This window comes from Physcomitrium patens, chromosome 19 (assembly GCF_059467195.1).
Source record: "Physcomitrium patens ecotype Gransden chromosome 19, ASM5946719v1, whole genome shotgun sequence".
Taxonomy (NCBI): domain Eukaryota; kingdom Viridiplantae; phylum Streptophyta; class Bryopsida; order Funariales; family Funariaceae; genus Physcomitrium; species Physcomitrium patens.
In genome coordinates, this window is record NC_143428.1 from 9,730,299 (window position 1) to 9,754,554 (window position 24,256).

At 33.0% G+C, this 24,256-nt stretch overlaps 1 protein-coding gene and 1 long non-coding RNA gene across 2 annotated transcripts in view; one reads left to right on the forward strand and one right to left on the reverse strand.

The window, feature by feature from the left end:
- The window catches only part of LOC149987385 (uncharacterized), a 102,026-nt gene that overhangs the window by 54,297 nt on the left and 23,473 nt on the right, over positions 1-24,256 (reverse strand). The gene's annotated exons all lie outside the window — the stretch shown is intronic.
- Positions 17,075-20,209, forward strand: LOC112272844 (uncharacterized). Its single transcript, XM_024501000.3, has 7 exons — positions 17,075-17,787; positions 17,905-18,021; positions 18,196-18,374; positions 18,599-18,692; positions 18,852-18,929; positions 19,155-19,256; positions 19,553-20,209. Exons 1-7 carry the CDS (start codon positions 17,284-17,286, stop codon positions 19,700-19,702), a joined length of 1,224 nt encoding a protein of 407 aa, XP_024356768.1. The 5' UTR covers positions 17,075-17,283; the 3' UTR covers positions 19,703-20,209.

A 24,256-nucleotide genomic window follows, 5' to 3' on the forward strand; every position in this document is an offset into this window, starting at 1 on the left:
AGCAATATTTGAGATGTACCATCAACTATCATCAAGATGATTGGACAACTCTTTTGCCATTGACAGAGTTTATACAATAATTTGGTACATTCTTCTACTCAAACAACACTTTTTTTTGCTAATTATGGTTATCATCCATGTTTGGATATTTTTTACTTTTTAAAAATTGATAATCTTGTGGCAATAGATTTAACAAATTGTTTGTCAGAGCTACATGTAACAATAAAGACACAATTAAAGAAAGCTTAAGAACAACAAATGACCAATCCAGATGACTATTACAAAAAATAATTACAATTCAAATTAGGTATCAAGGTATGGATACTTTGTCACAATATCAAGTTTATTCGTCCTTGTGATAAGTTGGACTATCGTAAGCTGGGACCTTTTTCTATTTGTAAATAAATCAATCATGTTGCTTATTAATTACATCTACTGGAGTCTATAAAGATCCACCCTGTATTTCATGTGTCCCTTCTTAAGTCGTATAAGACAATGAATCTCTTGAGAAGAAGACAAATGCCACTTCTTCTTATAGAAGTAGATAATAATCAAGAATTTAAGGTGGAAGAAGTCTTAGACTTAAGGCAATATCGAAATAGATAAAATTATCTTGTTCATTGGCGTGGATATGATATTAGTGAATATACATGAGAGTCATCAAAGAATCTTACAAATATAGCAAAGAAAATTGAAGCCTTTCATTAATGGCATCCATCAAAACTAAGATGAAGAATAACAAATCTTTGTTATAAAAGAAACAAGATCAAAAGAAGATAACATTCCACCTTCTAACTTTCTTTGTAGCTTCTATATATTTGTAAAACTAAAGAGATAGAGAACCAACAACCAAAAAATTTAACTCAAGAGCTTTTATTTGTGGACTTACAAAATGAGACATTATGATTATCTCAATCCTCGAGACGACAAAATTGAGATGAAGATCCTCGAGAATGACATGTCTTTCTTTGAATAGATGGCAAGATATAATATGTTTGGTATCATGATCTTGAAAGAAATTTCTGATATTTGATGATTTTATTAGAGGTAAGAACAACTCCTAGTAGTGTTCTAAATATTTTATTGAAAGAAGTTACAAAAGCTTCAATAATGACCAAATAACAAGGTAATTTTCTCATCGTAGTATGAAACACTATCAATGGCTGAGAGGCCCTATCAACCATCTTTGAAGAGAACAAAGATCAAAGTATGTCGCAAATATAATTTGCTATATCTTAAACTTCTTCAACATATAAAGACTGCTCTTCATGGAACTCGTTCCTAGAAAATAAGATAATGTCACAAATATATACATTTATCCTAATATTTACTTATAAGATTAGATAGAAGTAGATAAATATAGATTAATTTCATAAAAACTTCTAGAATATCTTTTTAAAAGCTTTATAGACGCAATTTTGACTTTAGGTGTATTTGTAGCTTAGAAACTTGACCAACAAGTTAACCACATGTTGGTAGCTTGTGGAATAAGTTAACTCTGTATAGTAGCTTGTAGAACAAGCTAACTATGTGGCACATATATAGATAATTTACCTTGCAAGTTAAGATATGTGGCTAGCAAAGTCAATACATTTTAGAGGTCTTATAGGACATTGCCACATAGCTCCTAATAAAGAGTATATATGGAAACAAGAATGAAGCCTTGTTTACTCTTCTCAATGCCATTCTAGTCAATAGTCTTTATATAAATTGAAGAATGGAATTTAAAAAAAGACTTTATAGGATTTTATACAGTATTGATTTTGAATAATTTGAGTTTGTAATAACTTTATAAGACCTTTGCAAAGTTAAGGTTGTTTTGGATGACTTTGATTTTAGTGAAATAAAATATGATTTATAATTTCGGCAATTTCATGAGTTTTGTAGTAGATTTATGAATAAAATTTAGTAAATTTGTGAGTATAGTTTTGCTAAATTTATGCTATAAATTTGAACTTAGTCAAATTGTTGGATTAGAGATTATTAAAGTTCAAGTGGATTAGGATCTTAAAAATTAGATTTTTAATTATCTTCAATTTTTTTGTGCTTATTGTTAATTAAGATATTGAGAGATTTATAAAATTATAAGCAAGATCAATAATTTAATCAATAAATATTGCAGTTCTAAAATTATCTTAAGATTAATTTGAATTGGTTAGGTTTTGGTTAAGCTTAGTTTGAATTAATTCGGTTTTGATTAGGATTTATTTAAGAATTTTTTAGAATTTGATTTAAGATTTAGAATTTGATTAAGATTTAGAATTTGATTAAGATTTATTTAAGATTTAAAAACTAATTAAAGTTGGTTTAAGATTTAGAATTTAGGATTTCTTTCAAATTATTTAAAGATTATTATATATATATATATATCGATATATATATATAGATTTCTTTTAGATTTTTTTAGGATTTTTTAGGACTTTATAAGGATTTCTTTAAGATTCTTATAGATTTCTATTAGATTTCTTTAGGATTTCTTTAAAGATTGTTTTTTATTTTTTTTATTATTTTTTATTTTCTTTTAGATTTCTTTAGGTTTTTTTAAGATTTCTTTATGATTTCTTTATGATTTCGTTATAATTTCTTTAAAAATTCATTAAAATTTCTTTAAGTTTCTTTTATAATTTATTTTAAAATTTAATTACACTTAATCAATATTTAATTATATTTATTAAGCTTTAATTAAAATTTATACATGATTCTATTAGAGTTTTTAGAACTTATTATTGTAAATTTCTTTTATGTTCCATAGCCAAGTGTTTGGCATATTCTCTAATAAGACTTCATATGATACAATATTATACTATTATTATGGATAATATACAAAAATAATAGTTGATTTTATTCAAAGATTTTGTCATTGAGTTGGCTATCAATCAAGTTAGATATTAGTTGATCATGCTAGAGTAGAAGTTGTTATAGGTAGAACTTAGAATAAAACTATAGATTGGCCTATATACTATGATTGTGTTTGCAATCAACTTATAAATATGCTAAATATCTAACACTATAAAGAATCTAATATCCTACTATATACTCATATTGATGCTTGCAATGAGTAAAAGTATATACCATTTCAAAAGTATTATTCAAAAAAAGTGACCAAAAAATTAAAAAAAAATATAAAATAAATTCTCATTTTTTATTGAAATTGTAAATTCCAATAAATAAAATATTACTCATGTGACTAAAATTTCATCTATGGCCTATCTCACTATCTTAGATTCTTACAAAATAAAACTAAAAATAATATTACTTACATCATGATTTGGTGTATCTAAATGACAATTCTTTTTATATAAACAAAAATGGTAGAGTCATCAACATTGCTAAGAACCTTCAAATTTTGAGCATCAAATCTTTTGCTTGAAAAACCTTCGAGCACTTTAAAAAATAATCACTTGAAGAAAAATTCTTTGATGTTTATTAGCTCTAGAAGAATCATGCAATTGAATCCTAACAATTTCTTGAAGATTACATGTTCTAATAATGCTTCATCAATTTTAAGAATGCTTATGAAGAAATAGGTCCTTCTTTTCTTTTTGACTTGAAATTAATTCGGATTAGATCTTCATGGAGTAAAAAACTAAAAATCAATATTCCTTGCAATCATGTTAGAAAAAATTAAGTTGCTGAAGAGACTAATAGCTTTTTAATTTTCAACTTAATTCTTTTTTTTCTAAGCTTTTTTTGCATCTTCATAGGCCTTGTTCAAAGTAGGAGGTTGAAATTAGTAGATTGAAATAGCTATTTGAACTATGTATTGATAAGGAAAAACTTGCAAACTTACTTAAGCTATTTAAAAGAATGTATACAATATATCTCTAAGAAAAAATTGATTTAATTCTTAAAATGAAAAAAAATAAACACTTGATTATTGAACATGTAATTTTTAATATTTATAAAATACTAAATTTATAAGATTTTCAAAAGTTATATAAAGCCCCACAATTGAAAATACTTTTAAAATCATTTTAATGAATAAAAAACTTACATTTATCATGAAAATATCACCTTCTCATTTTTTGGATATCAAATCATGGAAAGAAAGCTCATGCATCACAACATCTAGATTTACTCTATTTTTTTCAAACTGATGAAATTACAATAATTCCAATGATAAGAACTAGAATAGCACATACAATGTATATAGTATACATCTATGCATGTTTGTCTTTTTCATAAATGGATGGATGGATAAAGGGATACATGAATGATATTGAATATATACACATATAGAGATAGATAGACAAATAAACATATCAATATATCATCACATACAATTTCATTGACAATGATGTCATCTTATATTTGGATCAAATGTGAGTCAATACTCGCTTATTGCACTCAATTGCATGATCTGATATTGGTCTTGTAGTAGAATCTAATTAAGGTTGGCATGTCTCATGTATGAGAATAAATCACATGCAAGGCAATCTACTATTATATTGGTTTTTTGGATGCATCAATGCTAATTCATCCAAAAAGTTAATACATCAAAATTAAATTGAACAAAATTAACATATAAACTCTAATTCAATTAGAGGTAAGAGTTAATTAAGAGAGTTGTTTCTTCATTGTTAACTAACTCAAGGAGAACTAAGAACTAATGAAAACTTTTGATAGAAACGTTTGACAAAAAAAATAAATGCATGCAGCCAATTATATGAGGTTTTTGTCTCTTTTAAGTTGCCTCCAAAAAACATGAAGTCTATATGAACATAAATTCTATATGAACTCCACAAAAACTCTACAAAACATAAATCTTTTTGATGAAAATGAAGGCTCATCCATATGGTGAAGGAAAACTACTACTAGTCTTCTTGAGCAATCTTAATATATAGATCTTTCTAACTAAAAGATACATTTTTATTAAGGACTTCTTTCTTTTTTCTTAACTATATATAAATACATACTTATTAATTAAATATATATATATATATATATATATATAGATATATATATATAGATATATATATAATATTTAAGACTATTTTAACATAATAATAAAAAAATTGACTACCTTAAGTAATGAAGGTGTTTGTAGAAAGAAAATAAGATAGAATAGAATAGATACTAGTATACTTGTTTCATAGGTAGATGTAATTCTTTAGAATATTTTTTTAATTATTGTATTTTGTAATAAGTATCTTTTGAATGCATCAACTATTATTTATCTAGATCATATTATGTAAGTATTTTAAGAAAAATAAGCCATATAATTTATATTTTTGGCTATTATAATCAATTTATAATAACTTGAGGTTATTTATATACTATGGTTAATGGTTAAGATACAAGATTTATTGAATTATTAAATTTGAAATTTTTCTTACATTACATATTAATAAATTATAATAGAGACCAAAACAAAAAAAAATAGAAATTATTGTTTAATTTTAAATTAATGAATTTTATAAAATTTACAAATTTTTTAAAGATGTTTATCTTATTAGAGCTACACCATTTGCTATTAGACTGATGCAATATTTATAGATTTTTCTTATTAATAAGAATATAAAATTAGCTAAAATAATCGAGTAATTTTTTATTATAGACAATAAGATCTTATATGAATTTAAATTATATTAAATTATTTAATAATACTTTTCATATCAACTATAATAATTTATAAATTTTACTTATTTCTTGTGGAAATTTGACATGATTATAAGTAAGATTTTAAAATTAGATTTTAAATAGAAAGATTTACAAGAACAAGTTCTAATGTTTTTTTTAAAGATTAGCTATACATAAGTCACAAAAGAAACCATAAAAAATTATAACTTATATGAAAAAGCTTTCTAATATTACTGTAGAGGTGATTTAAAAAAATAATATAAAATTTTTAGCTATAATTTATATATTTTAAAAAAAATTAGAATTAACTAAATAAGAAATTAATATTATTTTAAAACATAAAATTTTGATACAAGTAAAGTAGCGACTATAATAAATCTAAAAATTTACTAAATTAATATTTTTTAGATGATTTAAAAAATTGTTTGTAATTTAATTTTGGTCATAGTAATTTTAAAGTTTCTAAGAATTTTTATTGACTTTTAGAAGCTTTTACAATCATACATGACCATTCATAAACTTTTGCATTCTTCTAAGAGTTTAAATAAAATATTCTTAATACTTCTAAAATATTTCTAAATCTAAAATTTGAAAAACCTTAATCTTTTTAATATAAGATTTGAAATAGTAAAAATAAGTTTTTTTATATTTTTTTATAATCTTCTTTCTAATCTAGTTTTTTTATAATTATTATTATTTCTTGGTTTTTTATTTTCTATTATATATATATATGTATATTTTTTTAATAAAATATAGATCAATAAATTTTTCTATCTTCTAAAATAATTTTAAAAATTAATTAAGATATATTTATTAAATTCATTTATTACCATAAGAAATTACTTAAAATATTACAAATAGTAAGCATTATATATGATTTGGGACTAAAAAAAATTGACTTCAAAAATATTTTATACTAGATAAATCAATTCAATTTTTTTAAAAAAACATATACTTTAAAAGAGGTTTAAGTTGTTGAAAGACTTGTTATAATATAAAAGAGACAAAAGTTAAAATAAGTTCAATAGATAGTGCAATCTTATATAAAATAAATCAAGGATGAAGTATTTATTAAGAATAATTTATCTATATCAAAAATAATCTCTTTAATTCAATTATTATCTAAAGACTTTTTTTTATTTAGGTCTATTATCTTATAATTAGTATATACTAAGATATTATTAAAAATAAATAAATAAATAAATAAATAAACATCATCAATTTTTATATTAATTAATTATAAAGACTGTAACAAAATATAGATAAGATATTTGTATAGGAATAGATAGTTAGAACCATAGAAGTTTTTAGAATTGGAGTTAGATTAGTGGACTATGTAGGATCTATTATAGAATATTCTAAAAAGACGTTAAGGTGGTTATTTAGGTAGAATCCACCATAAAAACTTCTAGAAAAGACTTAGGGTGGTTATCTAGATAAGATCTACTACTTAGAATCATTCTAAAAAGTCTAGAATGATAGAACAAAGTATAAATAGGACTAGTCAGGGCCTTTTGGAATATCTGGTCAAATATGGCTTTGGACCCTTTTTCTTAATACAATTGGATTTTATATCTTCTTGTTTTGTTTTGTTCTATCTTAATTTTGGTTGTTCAATTTTTTCTTCTATGTCTCATTTTATTTAGTTCTATTCAGTTATATTTTGATCCAGTTTGTCCTATCTTCTGATGAGGTTTTACATTGCTATGGATTAGAAGGATTTTGGTCACTTGAGATAGACCGGTCCTATTTCATTGATATCAAAGCAAGTGTTAAACTGTTTACTTTTGGTAGTCCATGAATAGTCATCATCTAATCTAAAGTTAATTATTATGGTCACACTAGGTACTGTATTAAAGCTACCATGAACTACTCTTAAAAAGTCAATTAAGAGGTGAGAAGGAATTACAATAGTGTAGTCTAGTGGAGAAATTATAACACGGAAAATATAATATAATAATTCCAGATGAAGGCTCAAATACAACACCTTTTAAACCAAATAGCTATTTTACAAGAGCAAATAGAAGCCTTAAGGATAAGAGAGTTGACATGTGCTAGGCTGAAATTGAGTAAGCCTAGTATATACTTTGGAACTTCAAGAAAAGAAGATGTATGTCAATGGTTCTTTAACATGCGACAATACTTCCAACTATCTGGAGCAAATATCACTGAAAGAATTATATATGCAACCAACTATTTGAAAGATGCGGCAGCCATTTGGTGGTGACATGAAGTTCAAAGCTATAGAGCTCAAGGTAGATTTTGTGATTGAGAGGAGTTTTAGACCGAGTTTAAGAATCAATTTTGACCCATCAATATAGAGAAGATATTATGCGATTAGTTGGTAAGTCTTACACAATTAAGGTCAATGTAAGATTATGTCTTCCAATTCAAGTCCCTATATCTCCAAATTAGCAATATTTTGGAGGTTGAAATGATGGATTGATTCCTACAAGTTTTGAAACTTAAGATTTAGCAAGAAGTAGAGCTAAGGAATCCACAAATATTTGAAGAGTCAATTTGGATTGCATACAAGGTTGATGCTATAGATTTTAGAAATTGTAGAATATGACTTATAGCACAAAGTCCTATGCTGCTACTTTATACTATAGCACAACAACCAACACTAATGGAGATTGATATCCTACAAGGATTATTGATACTACAAAGATGACAAATATTGGTACAAAAAAAATTGTGTTTTCATTGTCGAGAGCCAAGCCATTAGATTGAAGATTTGTCGGGAGTCAAACTATCAAGTCAACCAATTTATTGCTTGACATAAAAAAAACTTGAAGAGCTATGAAAGACATTGTACAAATTCTTAGAGAAAGGCTTCATTTGAGAAAGGACATCACCATAGAGAGCACATGTATTCTTTGCGCCTAAGAAGTATGGTGGACTTTGCCTTTGTATCAACTATTAAGGCCTCAATAAGTAGATTGTTAAAAATGCATATCCACTTTCATGCGTGGATGATCTTCTTGACCAATTCAAGGTGCAATCATCTTTAATAAATTAGATCTTTGAAGCAGAATTGGCAAACACATATTGTAAAAGAGGATATAAAAAAGATAGTATTTTATACATGCTATAAACATTTTGAATGGCTTGTTTTATCTTTTGGCTTCACCAATGCTCTAACATCTTTCATGAATTATATGAACATGTTGTTTTGGGACTTTAAGATAAATATGTAGTCGTCTTCATTGATGATATCCATCTATATAGTAAAACCCTTAAAGAGTATGAACAATATCTACAAAGAGTGTTGTGTCAGCTATAAGATAGTTGCTTCTATTATAAGCAATCAAAATATGAACTTTGGAAGAAAAAAGTCATGTTTTTGGGACATGTAGTATCATCCTAAGGCATATATATATAGCAAGATAAGATGAAAGTAGTTGAGAATTAGCTAACCTCTAAAGTTTGCTTCTGAAGTTTGTTCATTTTTAGACCTTGTGAGCATAATTAAAAGCTCCAATGATTATTTATAATTCATTTTTTAATTTTTAACATATTTTTATTAATTTTAATATTAATATAATTAATTAATAGATCTAAATTAATTTTTTAGTTAATTATGACTTTAATAATATTTTTAGATTATTAATTAGATAGATACTTCTAATTAGTAGATTGATTAACTATTTTAAAACTCAAAAGAAAAAATAGTAAATTTAGAAGGTCTATGATTTCTTTTTCTTGAATTACTTTAAATCTTTCTTTTAGTGATAAAACTATAATTTTAGTAGAATTATTCTTCTAATTTTTAAGAATTATATCTTAAATTAATCCACAATCTTAATTTTCAATCCAAAAGCTAATTTCTAATTTGACTATAGTTAGAAAGTCCCTTAAACCTAATTATTCTATCTTCTTAATTAATTTTAAGATTTTTAAGTTTAAATTTTATTTTATAATTTAATTGGATTAAAAATATAAGGTCTAATTGTTAAATCAATAACGATCTTACAAGGATAGAGACAAGCTAAATTTTTTGGTGGAGTTTCCTCTCATAGTGATTTTAATCACTACTTGAAGCTAAAAAAAAGAAAAATTGGAAAAAATCACAAGCATATTAATTTAAGGCCAATTTGTAATTAGGTTTTAGATTTGTCAAGAGTTCATGCTTAAGGAAGTTTAAATTGAAGAATGGTGATTATGAAGGCTTTGACAAAAAGAATCCTTGCTGATTTCTAAGTAGACTAATTAGAATTAGAATTGTAGTTGAAATTTACAACCAAATTAGCAAATTAATTCGTTCTTCTGATTTAGAACTCAGATTTGGGCTTGTGAATAATTGGTCTAAAAATAAAAATATGTTTTAGAGATAGTAGTGGTGTTAGTTTCACCAAAAAGATGTTAGTTTTTGATTTCTAGGCATTTCCAACCGAAATTAGGTTGAGAATTATTGAGGATCCTTCATCTTCATTAGGAATTTTCCAATTTTGATGGTGGAGATGTGTCCACTACTTTTGGGCCTCTTCCCACTTGGTTGAGAGGGCTTAGGTGGCCGAGCACCCTCTTTCTCTCCATCTTCTTGTAACGAAGCCATGGCAAAATGTCCCCCCATCTTATGAATGCAAATCTTCTTCTCTAAACTTATATAGCCTTGGTTTTGACTCGCTCAGTCTATCTCTTTTTTTTTTTTCTTTTTGTAAAACTTTGTAATCAGTTTCCACTCACTCTTAGCTTTGTAACTGCATAAGGCAAGCTTGTTTTGAAGTTGTGGCAAATTTTTGGCAAGTTTTTAAGATGGCAGGGATCTACTACCTTGGCAGAGTAGGAGCATTAGCTTAAAAAAACTATTACTCGTTGACCTCTAACTCAATTTGATGTGGATTGCTGAAATAGATGCAATCTAAATTTTAGTTTACTAAAAATTTAAATCACAAATTTCCGAGCTATATCAAATTTTTAATAAATTTTTAAATTCAAAGGAATCTGCTGCCTCAACAATTTTGAACAACTAGCTTTGAAATTTTTTATCTTAGTACTTACCTACATTTTTGTGCTGAAATTTATTGGAGAAATAACCCTACTAAGTTTAGTTTTAGGAAAAATTATACTTATCAATTTTAAACTATTATCCATATTTTTAGTAAATTTTTAAGTAGAAGGGGATTTCTTGCCTAGGCAGCTCAAGTCACCTTGCTATGAAAACACATATCTCAAATGTTAAACATTGGATCACCATGAAATTTGGTAGATAGGAGCAAATCTAAGTCAACTTTAAGTACAAAAAATTTTAAGTACATAGAAGTTGTAGGAGAATGTTGGAAAATTTCCAAACGACAAGGGATGTACTGCCCTCAACTCGACATACTCTAAGTAAGTTTTCCTTCCCTAATCACCCTCTTATCACATCCTTGAGCACCTAAATTGCTATATCATCACTCATTCAATTTATTATCTTTAATTAATATTATTTAATAATTTCAAAGAACTTTTTACTTCACTCTGGAAATTAATCTTAAATTCTTATCTTTCCATCCATTTTTAGTTTTTAAGGATAAAATAAAATAAAATAAATTAATCTGATCTTTTAATTTTTTTCTTGTTTCTTTTAATCTTAACCTTTAAAATTTTACTTTTAACCTTCAAATTTTACCTCTATTACCTTTTAACTTTCACTTAACTTTTAATTATTAATTCTAACTTTAATTTTAATTTCATTTTTTACTTTTTGTTTTCAATTTTGTAATCTTCCAACTTTCATTTTTTATCTTAAAAATCTTAAAATCATGTTTTTGCTGAACTTAAATATTTAAGGCTATTTATTACTGAATTTCCAATTCTAAATGAAGTTTTGTCATCACAACTTTATATGTAGATAACTTCCTATATATAATTACAATTTACATGGTTAATACCATCTTGGAAAGCCTTAGACTAGCATTCTAGCGTGATATTCATTTTTATGATTTAATTTTATTCTAATTTGTAATTTTCAGAGTTTAAGTTTGATGGAATAAGTCTTGGAAGGTACTTTACTAAATGAATTACAAATGCTAAAAATTAAATCATAAAAATGTGTAACTAACTTGTTGTGTTGTTGGATTAATCTTGATTATTATAACATTTTTTTTCCTATCTTATATATGATTTGCATCTTCACATCAATTAATATTGGACTCTAATCTAAGTTATAATCTAATTAAATCAAATTTAAGTGAGGAGAGAAAAATCCACTTACAAACCTTGCTAGATATTATTGTTGTTTTGTTTGGCGATTTACTCTCATTACTGCCTCATTGACAAACCTATTAGAGAAGGGTACTTTATTTGAATGGAAACTAGAGAAACAAAGTGCCTTTGATAAGTTGAAGGAGGCACTTATTACTCTTCCAATATTGCAACCATATGATTCTAACATTTCTTGTATGTTTGACATTGATGTTTTTGACTTTGCTATTAGAGTGGTCCTTCAACAAGACTTTAGTAGGGGTCTTCAACTTCTAGCATATGAATCACACAAGTTCAAAAGAATAGAACACAATTACTCTACATGTCATCAAGAGCAATTAGCAATTGTACATACCACAAAGGTGTGGCGACATTATCTATTGGGAAAGCCAATGGTGGTTCAGATTGACCTTTGATCCTTGCTACATAATTTGCATTTTAAAAATATGTAAACTAGACATTATCGTTGAGAAGAATAGTTGTAGCTTTTTGATATTCAGCTTGAGTACAAACAAAAGTAATAACATATTATACCACAGAGCTTATTATGGAGACCAGACTTCAAAGGCAAATCAGAAGATAAGATAGAAGTCGCTAACCTTAGTAGTGTTATTTCAAACCTAACCAAAGAAGAAAAATGGAAGAAAGCTATGTATCGAGATGTTTATTTCAAAATAGTTAGTGATCAACTGAAGGTGAAAAATATATAGTATTAAGATTATACTCTTAATGATAATTTATTCTATTTTAAGAAAAAGATTTATATATCTAATAATGCTATACTTTGACTATACATACTTCAAGAGGGACATGACATCCCAATATTTGGACATTTGAAATGAGATAAGATTCTAAAACAGATTTCAAGGATATGATTTTGGATAAGTTTGAATCATAATTTTGAACCTTTGTACACTCCTGTAAATCATGTCAACATAATAAAGCATGCAACATAATATCTCTTAGACTATTGTAGGTAATTTTGCTACTTATAGCATGTGTCAAGGATAAGAACTCGATGAAAAAATAATTCAGACAAGTGAGCCTTCACTCAAAGAAAGGTAACAAAATATAAATAAACAAGTATGTATATTGAAAGAGAAATTGGAATGGCTATTGCCAAAAGACAAAGAAACTAGAGTCCCTTGAAACTAGACTGGAAGCAAGAAAGGAGTTGACAAGAGTGAAGAAGCCTTCATTCTTGTCTCTATATATACTATCTAACTAGGGGCTACGTGGCGACGTTCTATAGGACCTCCAATATGTGTTGACTTTGTAGAACATATGCCTTGACTTACAAGGCAAGTTTTTCTATGTGCGGACCACATAGTTAGCTTGATCTTCAAGCTAACAACATGTGTGGCACATGGCCAACTTGTTGACCACGTTTCTAATCCAAAAAGTCAATTAAAGACACCTATGAAGTCAAAGCAGCATCTATGAAGCTTCTAGGAAGCTTTCATATTAAATACTATAGAATTAACTTACTTTTATCTACTTTTACTTACTTCTACCTATTTGTATATGTAATTACTAGCTTACATGATTATATCCGTGACATCATGATAGAAGTATGTGACTATAGATCTCAATACATGTTTCTTACAAATGCTACATAATCATACTACAATTGCTATCTTTGTAGATCAATTCTTAAAGAAACTTTACTTGGCTGTAGTGTGCTTGGATATTAATGCCTCATTGCTTATACGAGTCTTTTTTGATATTGCCTTTTGTCACCATAGATTACTTTGTGTCATCATTTCAGATCCAGTTCCATTCTTTATGAGAAGTTTTAGCAAGCATTGTTCAAGATACTAAGTACACAACTTGTCATGCCTACAGCCTTCTATTTCCAAACAGATGGATAAATAAAGTGTACAAATTAGACCTTAGAGGATATATTGTGGATATTTGTGGTGGTTCATTATAATGATTGGAATGAATACTTGAGGCCCTTGGAGCTTGCTTACAATGATAGTATTCAAGCAAGTACCAGTCATTCACCATTTTTCTTTAATATGGATCAACATCTGATTACGCTAGTAATTCTTCATCATTTCATTGACACCAACAACCTGACAACAGAAGAATTTATACAACAGCCTTATTAGAAGCATGGCACTACTTCTTTATTGCATAGAATTGATAGAAGTAGTTGCGGATAATCACTGGCAATACAAGATCTTCCAAGAAGGTGATCAGGTGTTATTTTTCAATTCCATCTTGCCACTTGCTAATCCAAATCTGTAAATTAGCACCTCAATGGCTTAGACCTTTCTACATTTCTACAGTGATTTTTGATGTCGTATACCGCCTTGAGCTTCAGCTACATTTTCGGGTCCATCCAATCATCCATATTTTACAAATGAAGAAATTTTATACCAAGCCAAAGCACTTTTTGGATTGACACCAACCACTACCACCACCAATTGTAGTTGATGACCAACAAGAATATGAAGTAGACAATATTTTGGAGTATCACTACCTTTAATGTGGCAGTCGACATCCACAGCTTCAATACAAAGTTCTTTGGAAGGTTATCCCATTCACGATGCAATATGAGAACTTGCATAAAACCTCACACATTGCCAAGAAACAATTTTGGAGATACCATCAGGAGCGAAACAAGGACATTCTGCATTACTAGAAAAAGATTAACTATAACATGATATAGATAAGATAATTTAATAGGCATAGATAGTTAGAACTATAGAAGTTTTTAGAATTGGAGTTAAGTTAGTGGACTAGATAGGATCTATCATAGAACATTCTAAAAATAAATTAGGATAATTATTTAGGTGGGATCTACCATAGAACCTTCTAAAAGGAATTTAAAGTGGTTATCTAGGTGGAATCCACTACCTAAAAATATTCTAGAAAGTCTAAGGTAGTAGAACAAAATATAAATAGGACTGGCTAAGGTCTTTTGAGGTATCTAATCAAGTATGGCTTTGGACCTTTTTTCTTAATACAATTGGATTTTGTAGCTTCATGTTTTTTTTCTATTCTATCTTAATTTTGGTTGCTTAGTTTAATCTTTTGTATTCCATTCTGTTTAGTTCTATTCAGTTTTGTTTTGATTTAGTTTGTCCTACCTTACAATGAAGTTTTATATTGCTATGGATTAGAAGGATCTTAGATACTTTAGATAGACTGGTCATGTTTTAAAGACATTCTTCACTAATTAACATCCTTATATCTATTATCTAATAATCACAAGTCAAATATGCATTTATTTGATTCAACTTCTAATAGGATTGTTATAGAATTATGGCTAGATCCTTTAAAACAAATACAAGAAATTTAGTCTTAATCAAAGACAAAAACATAATCATTTTTAAAGAAAACATCATGCTTATCAAATTTCCACCTTTAATTTATATGACATACTAGTAAAGAAGATATAAAATCTAAATTAATATATTAAGATGCTAATTAAAAATGCTAATATAAATATACTTACAATCTTAAAATGTGTAATTTTTAATTATTTAAGAAAATAACTACAAATAAAAATAATAAAAAAATACTCTCTAATAAGATTTGAAGATAAAATATAAAAAAGAGCACCTCACATGTTATATTAGAATTGCTTGTAGAAGGTAAAAATAGCAAAATAAATGCACCTTCAACTAATTGTTAATTTGGATTAAGCAATCCTTATTTGCCAAATAATACTTAAAAGTGTCACAATATCATCTCAACAACACCCTTCCTAAAATTGGAATTTGCAACAAGAAATAAAATACAAATATGATACATTATACGAAAAACTGTTTGGGATTTCAGAGAAGGGTTTCAAGAGCAACTCTAGACGTTTAACAGAATCATGCATCAATCACTTAAAACTCCCTTAAAAGAGATATTTCCAATTAAAAAATAACAATAATAAAAAAGAAATCTAATTGAAACCTAATCAACCCCTTTCTAATTGTACTTAACAGCAAACACCAAGGGACAAAATGGTCATAGAATTGATACGCAATCCAAGATTGGCAATTCATATCACTACCTCACCAACAAAACACGACCGAACACATTTCTGAATTGAATCCCTTAAGGAACAACAGACATTATTCTACAAAATCATGACACTATCTACATCAACGTATACTGCAATTATCGAGGAACTACTACATCATCAAAAAATGAGACAAACAAAACAGCCATAATGAAAGGTCGAACAAAGAATCTATTTCACCTTTAAGCCCCAAAAGTACCCAACCAAGGCCCAAAAACGACACCTTCAGCACAGCACATCAGCCACCCAACAACAATAAAAAGAACTAGCCATACCAAAAGCCACCATGCACATATCTCCTGAAATGAAAACACTTCTGAACAACCGAGGATGCTCCCTACAAAAGCACAGCAAGAAAGGCAGGGCAATCTTGTGTCCAGCAAACTAGTTGGAGATCCACAAGCTAAAAACAAGTCGGATGAATTCCATTTGTCCATAACTAATACTTGCCGAATACACAAAAGCCGAGAAATTGCATAAGCGATGTCAAAAAGAGATGTTGATCTTCATCTGAAATCGGAAAAGCGAAGTTCCTGTCACAGTGCGATTCATCTACCCCACGCTGGAGTAATAAATTGCTATCAATTCTGCAAGTCCCTTTCAATTAGACGCAACATCCACACAACTCAGATCCAAGTGGGCAGGGCGAATTCTCCTGCATATCATGCACCTCAGAAGACACTCTAAACGCCAGCTTCGATGAGGCGCTGAGTCGATCTCCTGGTTGTTGCGCTGCTTGTGCTCCCACATTGCTGCATTGTCGCTGGAGGCGGTATAGCTTCTGCAACCCGCCAGATTAAGTGCTGTCGACTCGTGGCTGTGAGGTTTTGTGGAAACCCTAGTTCCGGTTGCAAGCTTGTCTTGGGTCTGCGCAATCCGTGGGTATTTCCCGCAGTTGTTCGGTAGCTAAGTGCGATTCTAGGGTGGCCAATCGCAGTGACACTGTGAATTGGATCCGCGCTCTGATGGTCAGCCCCAGGTTGGGAAGAAGCGTTAATGCTGGCCGCATTTCTTGAAAGGACCAAGACTGCCGAGTTTGTGAGCGCCAGTCTCGTGTTGGATGGCAATGTAGGCTTGTGAAACTCCAGAAGCAGGTCGCTGGGGGCGTTCTGACACTCCGCACATTGGAGTAGGGCTGGCATTGCAGCAGCATCGAGCAGTTTGGTCCCCGATGGAGGGGACTGCACCAAGCGATCGAAGTGCAAAGCGAGGTGCGATCGAATGCTGTTAGATGCAGAAGTAGGGGGACTAGATCAATCGGGGCTGGGGGGGAGCTGGAGGGAGACGGGAGTGTGTGTGGATGGGGGACAGGGGGGGTTTCAGGCGCAGATGCTGCGATCTAGAAGCAGAGGCAGGGCAGCGTGTGATTGCGCCGCGGAGAAGCCAGAGTTGAGGCTGTCGTGGGTGTCGACAGAGAAGAAGGTCGTGGGAAATCTAGAATTGTTAGAACCTTGTGAGCACGTCTCGGAGGCGGAGACGCACAGAGCACAATGCAGAACGGCAGGGGTGCTGTCGGCAGGGTTGCTCGTTCGCCTGATTCAGAGCAGGGGGGGGAAAGCATGACTCAGTCGAGTAGATCCATGAAGAAAACGAACACTGTGAAGGTGACGGATCTGTATGCGTTCGTGCTGGAGGTATCGCGAGAGGACGCTGCGGTTCTGAACCAGGTGACGGAGAGGGTGAAGGAGGCGGGTATGGTGTGGTGGGCTGTGGAAGCCAACAAGGGGTCGGACTGGTACTTGCAGTCGGACATCTCGTCTCAGTCGCAGACCGGTCTTGTGTCGCAGCTGTCAGGGTCTTTCTCCACTCTGACGGGGTCTGGGCAGTTGCGGAGTTTGATCCGGAAGGGCATTCCTCCGGCTCTGAGACCGAAGGTGTGGCGAGCTGTGTCCGGGGTGATGAAGAAGCGATCCACGGTTCCCGATACTTACTATCAGGATCTAATCGATGCTGTGTCGGGGAGAGAGACGTCTGCCACCCGGCAGATAGATCATGTACGGGGTTACTTTTGTCGTGATCGAATTGGTTTGCTGCTTCTTGTGATCGTCCCGGGCATTGTGGAGGCGTTGTGAATGGGGAGGCTGGTCTGACGAGGTTTCACTGGTTTGCAGGATTTGGGGCGCACGTTCCCAGGTCACCCGGCCATAGATTCACCTCAAGGGCAGGCAACACTTCGGCGCATTTTGACAGGATACTCGTTTCGGGATTCTCGAGTAGGGTACTGCCAAGTAAGCTCTCGAAATGACATGGTAGTCGTGGTTTTCACGAGGAGTCGTGGCGGAGCATTGCAGTGTTTGTGGGGCAGAGCGGTGAAATCCGAAGGGTGCAGAGGTGGGTGCGGTGGGCGGACCCCACGCCTGGTGGACGCGAGTCGCTAACCCATTGAGGTCGCAATTGTGCAGGGCATGAACTACGTGGCTGCGTCGTTGCTGTTGGTGATGAAGAACGAGGAGGAGGCGTTCTGGATGCTGGCGGTGCTGCTGGAAAACATTCTGCTTCACGACAGCTACTCGGAGAATTTGTATGGGTGTCATGTGGAGCAACGTGTGTTCAAGGACCTGTTCAAGAAGAAGTGCCCAAGGTTGTTACCTGGGGCTGTGTTTAGTGTGAAGCTTGTGTCTCCTACGTGATGCAATGCCTTGCGGTTGTGGCATGGGGGGGGGGGGGGATTGGGGGCAGGAATTTGAACAAGGCATGGTACTGCGAACGCGGGTGAGGTGTGGGTTGTGTGGTGGACAGACGAATTGAGCGAGGTTTGAGATGTTGTGCAGGGTTTTGAGGGTGTGGGCGGTGTGTTGTTGGCAGGCTATCTGCCCACTTGGACAGCATCGACTTCGACGTGTCGCTGGTGACAACGGAATGGTTTCTATGCCTGTTCTCGAAGAGCTTGCCATCGGAGGTAAGGACTGTGAAGCTGGATTGGTGGTTAGCAGTAGATCGCGGGTGAGGGTGGCCAGTGTGGAGGCGTGTTGAAGCGTCCATGATTGGGGAGTTTTGCGAGTGAGGGTGGTGGACTTTGGTGGGATGGGTGTGCTGACGAGAGGGCTGGTTTGTGCAGTCGACAATGCGAGTATGGGACGTTCTGTTCAATGAAGGGGCCAACACGCTGTTTCGAGTGGCGCTGGCATTTTTCATGGTATAGTCACTGTCCTTTTCCCTGGAATAGAGAAAAGTGTGGCCGCGCATGGACGAGTAACCAGAAAGCAAAGGCCGTGCGGTGTGGACGTTGTCGGGCGCGTGATGAAATGTGTGGAAATGGGGGTAGAAGGAGTTGGGTGGGAGGTGTGTTTGCTTGTAAGTGAGGGGTGGCTTCGGTGTTGGCACGGTTTTTGCGAGGTCTGAGGGTGATGTTGTGGTACAGATGAAGGAGGAGGATCTGCTGCGAGCAAGGTATGTAGGCGAAGCGATCAAGATTTTACAGGAAGCGACGCGCGTGGCTTACGACCCGGAGGAGTTTCTGAAGGTGATTCCGGCATCATGGGTTGAGGTGTTTTGGTGTGCCGAGTGGAATGATGTGTACTATGTGGTTCTCAGTCCAAGCATTGAGCAACGATGGCTTTCACGGGGTGACTCATAGGATGTTGTCGGTGCAAGCATTGAACAGCGGTGGCTGTCATGCGGTCGGTCGTGGTTTGAGTGGGCGGGCGTTGCCAAGAGAAGCAAGAAACCGGATGGCGACGGTCGGGGACAAACTGGTTGAGAGGATTTCATTTTGCATGGCGGAGAGGCTGACAGAGTTGTGAATGCGTGAACCTGCAGGTGGCGTTTGAGAAGGTTGGAGCGGTTTCTACACAGACCATATCGAAGCAGCGGAAGAAGGAGCAGCCAGCCGTGATGGCGGAGCTTTCGAGACAAATCAACCGGCTGAGCTCCTTCGAAGGGGACCTGTCTCCATCGCCGAGAAAGTAGGTGGTGCTGTGATGCGGTTGCGGAAGTCCTTGGGTGGTGAAACATGTAGGTCGACGTGACTTGGTGTTGAGGTGGTGCAACGAAGGTGTGCACTTGGACAAGCGTGGATGGGTGCATGTCGGGTGGATCAATGGAGCAGTGAGCCGTTGGGCGCGGGTATCTAGGGGTGGGGTGAAACAGGGCCGTATGGCATGGGCGTGCGTAGGTGAAGCAGGGATGGGTTTTCCTTGCGAGGAGGTCAGAGATGAAGGCACCTGACATGGACGATCGTCGATGCATGGGTTTGCAATAGTAGGTGTCGAGGAGGACTGGTAGGTTCCAGGTTGTAGTGTATAGCGTAAAGTAGGAAGACACGAATTGTGAAGCGGTAGGATAGTTAATGCGGTTGATCCTGTGAGCGGTGCTTTCAAATCAAGCGATGGTCATCGAGGTGGGATTGAATTGATCAGGTGAACAGAGTGTGTGGTGTCGTGCATAAATTGAAGTTGTGGATAGTCTTTCACAGCAGTGCACGGATTGTTGGCGAGTGTGTGAATTGTTGTGTGTGTGCGGGTGGTATGAACGTGATGAGTAGGTCCGGGTTGGAAGTGGAATGCAACACGCGGAACGGAGAAGGACGGACGTGGGATGTGGTGTGGGGGTAAAGGGGACCGTTTGGCACGCGGCAAAGTGAGGTTGGATGATGTGATGACAGATGTGGAGCACCTTGAGCGTGAGTGGTTGGGCAGAACAAGCAATGTTGGTCTGGGGTCACGTGGTGGGTGTTTGCAGATGGCGTGGCCGCATGATGTGGAAGCGTAGTGGGAAATCAGTGGTGCGGAATGTAAGCTTGTCGCAAGAGAGGGAAGTGGAGAGAATGTGATGTAATGTCTCCATTGCGCACGCATGTTTTACAGGGGATGGTGAGGACGAGGGCTCATAGTTCGGGTGAGGGGTATGTTTCACAGTTGGTGCGACTAATGCGTATTCTTGAAACCAAGTGGGCGGGTTGCATTGCGGGTGTCTGGAATTGCGGTTGAGCGTGTCGATTTGTTATTGTTGGAAGCGTGGTTTGATTTCCGGAGTGGGAAGTGAGGCATTCGGGACAGAGTGTACAAGGGAGCTAATAATCATCGATCGGCAAGCGCTGCATGGCACCTGCATGCTGTGGATGGAGCGGAACAGCAAGGGCAACTGTGAAGAATATTGGCACGGGAATTGCAAGGACGGAGGCGGGAATGGCGATGAGAGGACAAGAAAGAGTGTTCGTAAAAACCAAGGCTACGATTGCCAGTGCTACATTCACTGAGGCCTACTGCAATTTCACGTCATTGTGCTGAGAATGTCCCCGGTCGATTTTGACAGGACACACCATCATGAATCAAAACGGCGACCAGCTGGAATAACAATGGGGAAACCCAGTTGCCAGTGCAACAGTTGGTGATGGGCGTGAGAAGTGTTTAGTAGTGTGCCTTGTCTGCGTATTTGCAAACAGTCGAGGCACTTGGTCTTTGGCCAAAGCGCCTCACATGTTGGTCCACCATGGAATTGGAGGGTCGTGGATGAATTTGGTAAGATGAGGGCCGTGCGGGTTGTTTGTTGCACATCTTGCATCGGAGTTGTCCGCAGTTGAACAAACGATGATGGCAAGGTGTTTGGTTGGGCACAAGCTAGTTATGCACGTAGCTGTTGTTGGGTCCATCACATCTTGCCTGAAAAGAATTTTAGGCAGAGGAGTAGGTGATTGTGGCGACGACACCGAATGAACAGAAATGGGATGCATCCCAGACATGACTGTAACTTCCTGCAACGCAATTTCCATTCCTTTCGATTCGAAACGTAACTGAAAGCAGTGGGTGGCTGGTACTTACTACGCACACTTCGTATGACCCCGGCATACTATTTGGAGACAGCGAGGGATGCGCATTAATGGTTTCCTATGTGACTATGACTTTGGAGATAATTGGAGACTGGCTAGGACGCGTCGATGAGGTTGAGCGCGTCGAGTAAACCATCGGAAGCAGTGGAAGTCACGTAGTACTCCATAGAACGTGGCAAGCACAGTTGGGGGACTGGGGAGCTATGGATTGCGAAGGCTGCTCAACGATCACTTCGTGCGCGTCGTGACTCCTCCTAACTGTTTATCGTCGGTGAAGCGTCTGGTTTATAAACAGGCGGTGAGTGCGCCCATGGTTAGGATAGGATTCATTTGACATGGCAGTCTGTTTGTCCTTGCTGGCAATCGAACTTGGAATGCGATGGAATCGTTTTCCATTGCATCTTAGATGCGACTAGCCTAGTTCTTGAAGTCGTTGTTTGTGAACCTGTGGCAGATTTTAACTTTCACGCCAGCGTAGAGGGGTTGCTTAGTCATACCACTATCGAAATTCAATTCCGTTAATTTTCATGTCTTATTATGGAATTTGTACTTTTTAGCTTCGTAATCCAAACTTTGAATTTAAGGAACAAGAAGGCTGTGTAGGGACTGGGAATGTTAGAGTTTTGAGTTAAATTACAAAAAATGTACTTGACAAGTTTAAATGAGTTATGTCTCATATTGCAACTAAATCAGGCTATGTTGTTGCGATTGATTCAAATAATTATAGAATTTTGGTATCCAAATTTTGGGTGGCAATTTAAATCAAAGATATTTAAGATAGAAGTTGTTCGTACAATCTAATCATTGAAAGAAAGAGAAAAGAAAAAAAAAGACTTTTTTGTTTTAAAATCATAGACTACAGCCATCTACCAATTTGATTTGCTTTTCAGTGGAGAATAAAATACAAAAATATTCTGTATTAAAATTTCTAAAAAAAGCATGACTGATGATAGTGCAAGATAGAATAGTTCTTGATATTTGAACCACATAATATTCATAAAGTAGAAATGGAAAAAAGTCAATGACTAGAATTAATAATCAGATAAGGAAGTCATAGATAAAGAAAGAAAGGGTTAATATGATAATATGAAAAAGGTCAAAACAATAGTCTATATATAACATAAGCACAAAGAAGAGATCAAATTCAAATCTTACAGGTGTTGTATTAAATAAAATTATTAAAAAAAGTCAAAATAATAAATTAAATAGAATTGATACACTTTAATTGTGGTTAGATAATAATGCACAGATTAATTAAAAAGAGGTTGGATAAGAAAGAAAAGTTGTTTAATAGATGCAACTTGTATGTAAGCTGTCTCTATATAATAAACCTCATATATTGATTTTTATTTATAAAAAGATAATATAATGAGAAAAGACTTTGTAGATTATATACAAAAATAAATGCAACAATCACCAAGCACATCAATAATGATTGTATTCAAGTATTATAGACATATCAACTTTAGTAATTACTTTGATAAGATAAAAAAATAGAAGTGAAAATATGTAAATTTGATAATATCTTGTGGAGAAGCTTTATAGATACAGATTTGACTTTCATTCCACTTGATATTGGTTGCAAGTTGTCATAATTTTGAAGCATATAATAATAAGAAGCAATTGTCTTGATGCAACATATACATTTTATTAGCTGCAATACAAATTATATCATATTTTTTATATATAGATTAAAAAATTTGTTAAAAAAACCTCAAAATTATTTAATATTGGATCATGTTATTTGAAGAAAGATAAAAACCATGATAAAGTATAATTTGAAAGTAATATTCTAAAAAAACCTAACTTAAGATTTTGAAGTTAGATAACTTTGTGGTTAAAGCTAAATTATCAATTAAACTTAAATGACAAATCTTTGAAACTTTGATCTTATACCATCAATCTTCGTAAAGAAGGAAATTTTTAGTTCTCTAATACTTATAGTAATGCTTCAATGATGTTCCACTTTTATAAAAGTATTATGATTTGATGTAGATATTGAAGCAATTCCAACCACCTTTATATCTTTTGTTTCAATCTATTTTATTACTCCTTATAATAGTAAATTGAATTGATGCATTGGAAGGATTGGCTCTTTTATTTATTTTTTTATATTTCTGCTATTACATTATTTATTTTAACAAGTTGTGCCATAATAACATAATAAAAAAAATATGTCCAATATAACTTAAGATGAATAGAAGAAAATACTCAAAAATAAAGATATTTCTTAAAATAATATCAATTTAGAAGTAGATAATTCACAACTTCTAATATACTTGTATCTTAATATATATATATATATATATATATATATATATAATCTATTCTTAATAAAAAAAATCTATAAAGTCTTGAAAGATTTTTTGATAGATTCAAAAGCTTCAATTTTGTTTTTAAATAAAGACTTTCTTTAAAAAATATAAATCTTTAATTAAAAAAAAAAAAAAAAAAAAACATATGCATGCAAAAGACAAAGATGGCTATCTTTTGCCTTTTTAAAATATTATCTGTGAAACTATTTCTACAAATGTAGTAATAAATAGTCATAATAGCTTAATAATATTTAATATTATTAAATTTTTATCTAATTCAATTATTTTAGGTTTATAATGGCTAAAAATATGTAATTCTTTGATAAATTAGATTTTTTATAATATTAATTTTTTCCATAATATAATTGAGATTTTTATTAA